The sequence below is a fragment of the Oryzias latipes genome, chromosome 11, assembly GCF_002234675.1.
Source record: "Oryzias latipes chromosome 11, ASM223467v1".
In the NCBI taxonomy this organism is placed as follows: Eukaryota; Metazoa; Chordata; class Actinopteri; order Beloniformes; family Adrianichthyidae; genus Oryzias; species Oryzias latipes.
Genome location: NC_019869.2, coordinates 3,858,027 through 3,869,546, shown reverse-complemented (window position 1 = coordinate 3,869,546; position 11,520 = coordinate 3,858,027). Strand labels below are relative to the sequence as shown.

The window sequence follows — 11,520 nt, the reverse complement described above, 5'->3', positions numbered from 1 at the left end:
AGAGGCAGAAGTACAAGACGACTCCTCTATTGGTAACCAAGCTGGCATAACTGTATGACTACGACACCAAAACAATATTGTTCAGATATTTGCAGCCCAATAGTAAAATAAAAATTTCAGTAGGGAGAGTCCGCTATTATCATTGCTTTTCTGCAATATAGTTTTTCTCATCCTTGGAGGTTTTTTCACTGAAGAATTGGGCAATAGAATTGTCAAGGGACCGTAAAATTTGCTTTGGAATGAATACTGGTAGAAATTGAAAAAAAATAGAGAAGTTTAGGCAGCACATTCATATTGATGCAGCCTATTTTACCCGTGAGAGATAATGGCAGCATAGACCAACGCGGTAAGTCACAATTAACTTGATCCAGTAATGGATTAAAGTTGGTTTTGAAAGATCAGAAAAGTCCTTTGTTACTTGAACGCCTAGATACTTAATGATACATGGATAGATTTTAAAAGGTGAGTCTGATAGGGGGGTAGGCCATAGCCTCAGGATTGACAGGAAGAAGTTCACTTTTATTTAGATTTAATTTGTAGCCAGAGATCTGACCAAACTCCTTCAGCAGAGCTAAAACTGGAGGCTTGGAGACAGCTGGATCTGAAAGAAATAATAAAAGGTCATCTGCATATAAGGCTACTTTATGATCTACACCCCCCCCTCAAGATACCGCACATAGAGCTAGTTCTAATGGCCGCCGTGAGTGGTTTGATGGCTAGAGCAAATAAAGAGGGGAAAGAGGACAGCCCTGTCTAGTTCTACGGCCCAAGGGGAAGTATTTCCAGAAGTCATTATTAGTGCGAACACGTGCCTGTTACGGCTGTGGCCGTAATATTGTTTTGTTTGTATGTTTGGAATGTTTTTCTGTATTTTTTCCTTTATTTTCCCTCCTCTATATTGCCAATTACATTCCACCGTGTCCGGACCACCTGATTGGCTGAGGACTTCCCAGTGGCAGCTTTAAAAACTGCCACCTCATCTGTTGAAGCCCCTCTCCCTCCAGCTGGCAGCAGCAGAGCATTAGAACAAACATTGTTAGAGTTTATTGATCCTGATAATTTGGGTTGGTTATTTTTGTATGTTTTTGAGTTGTCATTGTAAATAATTTCCCAGCTTAATTTCAGTCTGGGTCTGGTGAGGGTTTTTCGAGTCATTGGTGAATTTAGTTTTTCTTTTTACCTTTATGTTACTCCCGTTTACAAACTCCTAGACAGGGGTGTAACAGTGCCATAGGTGATGTGTGCAGAAATTTGATCCATGATAGGAATTTAGATCCAAAGCCAAAGTGTCTCTAAGTATAAAACAGGTAAGGCCACTCCACCTGATCAAAGGCCTTTTCAGCATCCATGGAGATGACCATTTCGGGGGTGTCAGAAGGAGAGGGGCAGTATAAAATATACATAAGCCGCCTAATATTATGATATGAATGTCTGGTTTTAATAAAGCTAGTTTGGTCAGGACTGATTAATGTGGGAATTATCGGCTCCAAACATTTTGCTAGCAATTTTGCTAAATGTTAACATCTGCACACAGCAAAGATATAGGCCGATATCTGCTGCAGCATGGCGGAAGTGTCTTTAAATGTTAAAAACTAAACAAACCAAAGCTGAGTTGAAGAAAAAATCTTTATTTAAAAAAAAAAAGAAACATTCACAACATTCAGAAAGAGGATTGCAATAAATGTCACAAAGATTCCTAAGTGAAGTCAGAGTAGTTTAAAGCAGAGTAAAAGAATCCCAGTCAGTCTGGTGGTGACTAGGAACACTGGTTTCTCCACAGAGTCTCTGGGACTGGAGTCTGGGAGTCCTGGGTGGCCTCACAGGTCACAGAGTCCAGCTTCTCCCACTGGTCTGCAGGGAGCCTCAGGGTGCTGCTCCAGCTGTAGAGGCCGTCCTTGTGCAGCACCCCGGGGCTCCTGCTCTCCTCCCAGCTGCTGCTGATGCTGCTGCCGCCCACCTTCCAGGACAGAGTCCAGCCTGAAGGGAAGCCGTTGTTGGCCAGACACAGGAGTGTGGCCTTCCCCTCATGCATGGAGGGGGACAGCACTGTCAGCTTGGGTGGAACATGACCCACTGCATGAGGAGACACAAACAAGTTCATGAGAAATCATCCAAAGAGAACAGAAACTCTTCCTGCAGCAAAATGCTGCTTTGTTTCTTCAGTTAGTTTAACACTTTTTTTCAATCTTTCACTTCCTTCTTTAGGTGCTGTAACCATGGCAACAGATGAGCATCACCAATGAACCACATCAACAAACAGGTTTCAGTCTCAACGTAAAATAAGAAAAAGATCTTTGAGATATAAACTTAATTCATTAAACTTTTAACCACCCGACACAGAAAAACGTTTATTTTTTTTAACATTCCTTATTTTACTTAATAAACAAAATCAATTTTTTTAAAGAATATTTTCAAAATGTGGTCTAACATTTGCTCTAGCAGATTAATAAAGGTTAAAAATATCTAACAGAGTTCACAGATTCTGACATGAAATGAGAATAAAAGTAACAATTTGACGTTGAGACGTCTTGTTTGCTTTAATTTTTATAATTACTTCACAATATTCAACTATGTGTACTTTGAGATGTTAAAAACTTCACACAAGTATATTTTCAGACTTTACTTTAAAAAACATCTATAATATGTTCAAAAACCCTATAGAATGACAAAAAAATCAATAAGTTTCCAGAATCATTACATCTTAAAACTAGGATGTTTCATTTTCTTCTCAACACAAAATTGTAACAATAAAATAAATTGTTGGTTCAGATGTTAGAACTAAATGAAAAATGTTGGAAAACTATAAATTCACCTTTACAGACAGATTTCTGACAAATGATTTTCAAATGGAATCACGTTTATCTGCATCTGTGAATATTTCCTGCCTTATATGAAAAAACTAAATCTGTATAAATCATACAAGTAGACAAATGTTAGTTTATGGTACTTAAAAGAAAACACTTTTTGTTAAAACATGGATGTAAATTGAAAATAATTTACTTACAATCAACCTCCAGTCTGGTTCCTCCACCAAACGTGTACCACAGTGATACAAACTAACTGAGTCGTCGTACAAAAACCTCTGACTGCAGAGAGACACGCTCTCTGACTTTGAACACAACAAACTCAACACAGTCTGACTGGAAAACACAACGGATTGATGAGAAAAAGGTTCTCACTGAAATAATAATAATAATACTTTTAATTTTTTTCAGTTAAATTTAGCTTAATTTTTCTTTTCAGAAGTACTCTCATATGTACTAGTGGTAAAAAACGAATATTATATTTGAGCATAAATCAATATTTTTGAATCCCATCTGGAATGATTGATTGATCCATTGGTGTGAATCCTGATGACAGAGATCCATGTTCCTGTTGGAGTCAGTGGTTGCATTTCCATAGAAACACTTTGCATCAGCAGCTCCATGCTCCAGTGCTCTGGGAGACTTTATAGTCCTGAGTGTTGAAGACTGGATGACTGACAGCTGTCCTTCATCACAGCAGAAGACACAGAAATCCTCCTCCTCCTCCTCAGTCAAACCATGACTTTGATCTGCGTCCTAATCTGGACTGTCCTCTGCTTCATTCAGGGTGAGGAAGATGATGTTTGTGTCATGTGAGAATCATCTGGAGTGCAGCTGAGTTTCTCCTCAGCATCTCATGTTCTTTGTGGTTCTTCTCTCTCTGCAGGTTCTGTTGGACAAAATGTTGTTGTGACTCAGCCAGCAGCTAAATCAGTGCAGCTCAATCAAAAGGTCACTATAGACTGTAAGGCCAGTCAACAAGTAGCTCACTGGACTGGTTCACAATACTGGCTTGCCTGGTACCATCAGAAATCTGGAGAAGCTCCTAAAGCTCTGATCTATTTAACATCAATCAGATTTTCAGGAATCTCCTCCAGATTCAGTGGAAGTGGATCAGGAAATGGAATTGACTTCACTCTGACCATCAGTGGAGTCCAGGCTGAAGATTCAGGAGTTTATTACTGTCAGAGTTTGCACTATATCAACAGTCAGGATGTGTTCACACAGTGAAAAGTCATCGTACAAAAACCTCCTTCATCAGAAAGAACTGAAACTCATTTGAATGTTTCTGCCTCAAGTTCTTCCAGAGACTGAAACACTGACTGATTTACTGTAGACACACTAAACACACAAAGAAAGACACAATTCAAAGACACTTAATACAATGATTTAGAAAGTCATCGTAATAGACATTCTTTGTTAAAAAAAAAGAAATTCTTTCAGTCCTGAATATTTTATATTCTTCTTCTGTTGTTGTTGAAACTTTTCATTTATCAAGGTGACATCTTGAAGTCAAATCATCATATTTGGGTTTCAGGGTTCTTATACCAAGCCCATCTCCCTGCTTCCGGTTGTTCAGACTTTGAATGCACCATGTTCATCTGTCTGTCCCCTTCGTGTTTATACGAAGTAAAACTTCCACAAAAGATAAGTACCTGTCTTTGAGTCTTTATTCATTTGTTTCTGTGTGCAGGAAACTGAAGGGGACGAACCTAACCTTTCTTATTTTACAGTCCTGTTTAGAATAACCAGTTTTCTCACACCGTTGTTTTCTTAGAAAACATTATTTCAAATCAAATTAAATCAAACTTTATTTAATTCAATTCAAGTCAATTCAAATTTACTTTATTAATCCCACAGGAGGAAATGTAAGAACTTGTGTAAATAATTATCATATGATATATTTTAATAGCACTTTTAAGCTTAACTCAAATACTTTGCATACAAACATTTTTCAAATCTAAAAACAAAAGGATAAGACAAACAAATGTTATAATATAGAAACCTGGCCTTTGGACAAAAGTGGATAAACAGTATTTTGGGGACATTTCCACATCAGTGACCCCCCACTCAAGTTCACAGAATACACTACCACAGGACCCCCCAGATCTAATCAAAAGAGCAGGAAATCCCATTGCAGTGACCCCATTGACTGAGAAGATCAGTCACTGATGTGGAGGATCCCTCTGAGGAAAACACTGGAGTTACATCTAAAATGGAAATGGAATAAAATAAAAATTAACATAGATAAATAACCAAATATGTACATTCATAAACCTTAATAGACATATATAAAATGGTAAGTAAATGTATATACATTCACAGAGTGTATATCAAACTGGTAAAAAATAGAACTTAAATGATTAAAATTAAAAATATCAAATAAGTTACAGAATTTCAACTAAAAGCTAGAGTAAAAAGGTAGGTCTTTATCCCTTCTTTAATAATGTCATCATTCATACATATTCATTTCTCTCAGATTTGACCACCAAGCAAAGCTAAAACTTATGTCCCATCAGATTCTGCACAATGGGCAGTTTGTTTCATCAATCTAAACACATAGTCAAAAACGTCAATGCAGGACAAATTTAAGTCCACTATTCAGTTTGGTTTAACCATGGGTCCATTCAATAAAAAAAATAAAAAAACTCAAATAGATGTGAGGAAGTTTGAGCTTAGACACTGTCAAAACATAGTGCTCACTAGATTGGTGAGTATGGACTACAATGCATTGCGTCAGAACAATTTTTGCCAAATAACCTTAACCCTTGTGCTATCCTCTGACCAAACCCTTACATTGACGTGTTCTCCCTACCATGACAAAGGTGGAAAGATTTCATGTAATCCATGGACACCAGTGAAAATCACAAATCATTGAAGAAAAAAGGTTCAGAGCACTGTCTAGTGGGTCAAGATGACCCAACTCGCAAAGTGAAAGTGCCTAGGATAGCACAAGGGTAAATCCAAGCTGAACATCCAGAGCTGCTGAGAACAGCTGCAGATGACTGACTCAGTGTGTTTGCATATGTGTGCTGCCTCTCTGCTTCCAGCAGTTAAGAGCTCAGTGTTGATCAGTGGCTGTCCAGACCTTTCAGAGACACTGACACACCTGCAGCACAATGAGGATGTCACTGACTCTGCTGCTGGCTGTCCTGGAGCTCCTTGTTCAGGGTAAGACTCTCTGCTGGAAACTTGGATTCATCAGGAAACAAACTTCATCACAATTCTTAGATTTCTTTCATCTGGATTCATCTCAATGACTCTTCTGTTTTTCCTTTTTTCCAGGTTCATCAGGTGAAATCACTGTGACTCAGACTCCTGGATCTCAGTCTGTTGTTCCAGGAGAAACTTTCTCCATTAGATGTCAAACCAGTTCAAGTGTTAGTAGCAGCTACCTTCACTGGTATCTTCAGAAATCTGGAGAAGCTCCTAAACTCCTGATGTATGATGCTTCAACTCGTCAGTCTGGAGTTTCTGATCGTTTTCGTGGAAGTGGATCTGGCAGTGATTACACTCTGACCATCAGTAGAGTTCAGGCTGAAGATTCAGGAGTTTATTACTGTCAGCATGATTACAGCTATCCGTTCACACAGTGAAACAACGTCGTACAAAAACCTCTTTCAGCTAAAGAGGAACTGATCTGAATGAACAGCTGCTCTCAACCTTTTGGTTCAAATGTGGATTTTACCATAAATTCTTAGATCTTCTAACATCAATGAATCTACCAGAAGAAGAAAAAAATGCTGAGCTAGGAAAATTTTAGATATTTTTTCCACCTTTGGATGTTTTTCACTTTGATACTAGAGTCTAAGACATTTATGTTTGTGTGTTTTTTAGGAGACAGACATTTACAGCGATTTACAAACTGTACATTCACTATTTTACATTCCATCAAAGTGTCTGCATTAATTTATCATTAAAAAACAGGAAAATATATTTAATACTGTCTAGATCAGGATCACCAACCTTATTCAGGATGAGGACTATTTTATGGGTCTAAGTCAGGGGTCGGGAACCTTTTTGACCAAGAGAGCCATAAACGCCACATATTTTTAAATGTAATTTTGAAAGAGCCATACAATAATGTAGCGTCCCTTTCCAACACTGAGGCACGGAGACTTAACCTCTTTTAAGGTTCTTTGCTCTGGTTACTGCAGACCCCTGACAAACGCCGTACAATTAATTCAGCAACTCCTTATTCTCGCCCGCCGAGACGAGAGCGCTTCTCTCAACTTTTTATTCCCCTGCTCCCGCTCCAGTCCTCCCATTTCCCTTATTCGGCCCATAGCTGAACCCCATTGGTCCAAACTCCCTAACAACAGGCTGAGCGACAGAACAAAGGGCCAATCAGATCACTGCTTGATCGATGCGTTCCATGAACTCCAGAACTTTTAACGAGGCCCAACAGCCAAGTTAAACTCAGTCCGCGACAATATTTTTAAAACTAAAAATACAAATGAATGTGTGCATTTGATGTAATTTTAACACTTTTAAAGTACAATAAGTCATCGTTATGCTGTTGCTAATAAATGATTCGTGGTAGTTTTGCTGATGGTCTTGTCCGGTTGATACGTGATGAGTTTTTGCTTCATGCAGGCGTTGAGACTTTAAACGTGATCGTAGGTCTGAATGTTCTGTAGATGTGAGACAGACTGATCACATGCAGACCTGGAGCCAAACACACACTCACGCTGCAGTGAGTGATGGGCAGCGGGGTTTACGTTTTTGCCATCCCTGCGCGATTCACCTGCTGCCCCCCCCCCCCCCCCCCTTCTCCCTCACACATCCCGTCCCCGCAACTGCGCGCTCTTTCTCAGAGACGGGAGCGCGCCGTTTTAGGCACGGCAATTCACAGGTTTCCGGGTGGTACAAACTCTGTGAAATAATAGATAATAGTAAACTGATAGTTTTTTCTCCAAGCAACGCTACTACTGCGCGCCTCTGGCATCGCATCGCGCCCGAGAACTTGAAGGACTGGTCTAATGAAAAAAAAAGTATAATTAAAGATTTGTCTGCGAGCCACATGTGACCATCAAAAGAGCCATATATGGCTCGCGAGCCATAGGTTCCCGACCCCTGGTCTAAGTCATATGAAGGGCTACTCAGGACCCGTTTACTGCAAATTCACCAAAAAACTAAACCACAGACTAGTATAGTAATAGTAATGAAATAATAATTAGCAGTAGATATCTTAACATTATGAATTGATTGTTCACATATCAATAGTATTTTTTTTCCACAATTCTAATCAATGATTTACACAACACTAATGACAAGAAAAACATGTATAAACATGAAACATTGATTTATTTCTGTTTATCTGCTGAAACATTAGAAAGTCAGGAGGGACACTAGATGTATTGGTGGTTCAATAGATCAACATTTTTGAAGGAAATCATCAATCTTCTTGTCAGAACAAGTTTTGGAGTTTTTTGAAAGCTTAATGAATGAAAATGTAACATTTTGTGCAACATTTTCAGCTTAATAGTGTTAGTTTCATCAATAATTTATGTCATTTGTATGTTCATTTACTATGTATGTGGGAGGCCTACATAGAGATCTAACCGGCTTTCTCTTTATGTAAAGATGTGCAGCTCTAAACGAAGCTTCAGTTGCTTTCTGGGATATTTTCACAGACTTAGTGAAAATAGTCTCCAAGGAAAAAAGACGTTGCATCTTAAAAATATATTTATTAAAAAAGTAAGAGAATCAGGTGATGTCAGAATGTCCTACTTTCCATTCTTTCACTGCGTCCCCTGCTGCTATGAAGCCCCTCCCACTGGTTACAGAGGAGCAGCAACTTTTTCCCGCCATAGTTCGGCCCACCTGCTGCTCCTCACTGAATGGTTTCATTAACCCACACATGGAGACGTGTGCTATTCATTGATGCAGTTGTAGAAGTCTTCAAAATACATAAACCTGATCTCTCATCATCCGCGTCCTTGGTGACGAAGTCAAGAAAAGTATTTGACAGAAACTCCTACCACAGGCGGTGGGAGCTTCAGGTGAAAACACTTTAGGAGAAACCTGAAGCTACAACTTTGATGCATGTTAAAACAAAGACGGTGGACGCCATTTTTTTTTTAAATTTTTTCAATTATATTGTACGACGGAGTTTTAGGGACACCAAAAAAGAAAAAGTAAAATTACGAGTTTTTATCTCATAAATTTAGGAGATAAAAACTCGTAAATTTACGAATTTTTGAGAAAAAAGTCATAGATTAACAAGGAGAAAACACCGAAGTTGTCCGTTTATCGGAGCATCGGTTGAAGATGAAAGATGTGGAGCTTTTTGTGAACCTTTATTTCCGGATTATTATAGGTTTAAAACAAAGAGATTCTGAACCTTTGGCGACTCAAAATCAGATTATTGTCAGTAGAGGCGGCTTTCCGGGATTCAGTGTCAGTAAAGCGGAGTTTCATCTGTAAAATAAGGAGCTCAGAGACACGTTTGGGTGTAGAGGAACGCTGCAGCTTTTATTCTCCTTTTCAGTCAGACAACTCTTGCAGTAAGAAATATTTATTTGACATTTTTCCACATTCTTTAAGTTGGCATTCACATATTTTCGTTTGGCATAAGGCTCCGTTCAATTCCATAAAACTTCCATAAAATTCCATAAAATTTCCATAAAACTTTCGGGTAACAAAACCCCCAACACTAAAATCATCCAGAAGAAGAGAAAATGTGAATGTATAATCAGTGTGTAATAAAATGGGGTGTGTTTTCGGCAGCATTCCATTTTCATTTCATTTCCCAGTATGACTGCTATGTGTGACCCGGCACCATTGACCGTTTGGGCCGCCCCCGTTCGAGTACAGCGCCACGAAGGGAACATGCTATCTAGTGGATCTGCTATGTGTGACCCGGCACCATTGACCGTTTGGGCCGCCCCCGTTCGAGTACAGCGCCACGAAGGGAACATGCTAACTAGTGGATCTACTATGTGTGACCCGGCACCATTGACCGTTGGGCCGCCCCCGTTCGAGTACAGCGCCACGAAGGGAACATGCTATCTAGTGGATTTGCTATGTGTGACCCGGCACCATTGACCGTTGGGCCGCCCCCGTTCGAGTACAGCGCCACGAAGGGGACATGCTATCTAGTGGATCTGCTATGTGTGACCCGGCACCATTGACCGTAGGGTCGCTCCCGTTCGAGTACAGCGCCACGAAGGGGACATGCTATCTAGTGGATCTGCTATGTGTGACCCGGCACCATTGACCGTAGGGTCGCTCCCGTTCGTGGAAACCACTAGAGGAACATACTATCTGAAAGAGAAAGGGAAAGAAATAAAAGGGGAGCCAACATAAAATTACTTATACGTGATCTTAGAACGTAAGCTCACTTCCGCAAAACGCTGTGCAGAACTATAATTTAAACCGCCAAACAACCCGTATGATACACTAACCTAACATCCAATCCAAAGCTTCCGATGGCGTATGACATGCTTAACAGCCATTATTGGAACTTCTATTAAACCAAGAACAAGTTTGATGGCCATAAACTCTTCCATTTTGGCAACTATATATACGCGCGCTTAAGTAACATCCATTATTTCGAAGCTCCCAACGACAGTACCACGAACGAGCTTACTAGCCATAATTTTCTCCATTTGGCATACCAATTATAAGCGCTCAAGGAACATCCATAATGAGGTTCCATCCCAATATTAAGAACGAGTTCAACGCCCATAATTACTATGCTTCTTTGGCATACTACAAACAAATGAGCTTAAGAACCAGATTCGAGCTCCTCGCAGACTATGATACAACTTAGAGCAACCTAAATTTTGAGGCTTCCACCTGGCTATAATTTTCTTTTAACATCTATAATCGAAGAATTTACATTCATTCTGCGGTTGACATTGATTAATTAATTCAGTCAGAAGTGTCATTGGAATGCAGAGGAGGTCCAACGCCCCGTCACTTTCAGTGCAGCAATAGGTACGTCGAGCAGTCATCGTTGCAGCACCAGATCAAGGAATGCATGGGTGACGTCATTTCCTGGAAACGGAGAAGCTGATCGGGGCGTAGGGGTTCGCAGGCTCAGGATGCGATGCATAGATAAAAACAAAGCAGTGTTAGTCTTGAAAAGAATATATAAATAACCCAGAAACTGATCAGTTTCAAAATGATTGAGATAAATTAAATAACTGTGCTTTAAAAAAAAAACAAATCTGAGAAAGTGAAATTTAGTAGATAGTTAAGGTAAAGACCCATTGTGGATTTATCGCACCCTAGAAACCACCATAATTACAAATTCCAACAGTGAAATGATAGTGAAATATATGACCTGCACGAAATCTTAACACCAATTTTTTATATAATCCAATGATGAGAAAAGTAACCTTTGACAGTTTCAGAGGGACGCACCTTCAGGAGGCCATCGAGGAGTGGTAGATGGGAAGAGTAGCCAAGGAGATTTGTAGATGAGGAAGGTCAACATCCCACGTAGCAGAGGATTACAGCTCGGCTGGATTTTATGCCTTGTATTTGATATTAGTGGTTCTCAAATTTTTTATTTAGCCAAGGGCGACTGGATACTGCAAAAGAGAACTTGAGAGCCATGAGGGATCATAGGTTTTGATAGTATTTTTGCTAGACTGAACCTTAAGCATTTAGAGGCGGAGTATAACAAGCCTCTAAATGGGGATGCATCTAGCAGAGTGTCATCTGCTTAGAAAAGGCAGATAGAAGACTGACTTGTGGACACAAG

General features: G+C 39.6%; 2 gene segments (V, D, J or C); one reads left to right on the top strand and one right to left on the bottom strand.

The window, feature by feature from the left end:
* Positions 1 to 1,608: 1,608 nt before the first annotated feature.
* On the bottom strand, positions 1,609 to 4,361 carry LOC101155404. The segment is given in 3 exon segments: positions 1,609 to 2,073; positions 3,005 to 3,056; positions 4,353 to 4,361. Coding segments are annotated over 3 exon segments (378 nt in total).
* A 1,428-nt stretch (positions 4,362 to 5,789) lies between these two features.
* Positions 5,790 to 6,465, top strand: LOC101164370. The segment is given in 2 exon segments: positions 5,790 to 5,975; positions 6,090 to 6,465. Coding segments are annotated over 2 exon segments (363 nt in total).
* Positions 6,466 to 11,520: the final 5,055 nt, after the last annotated feature.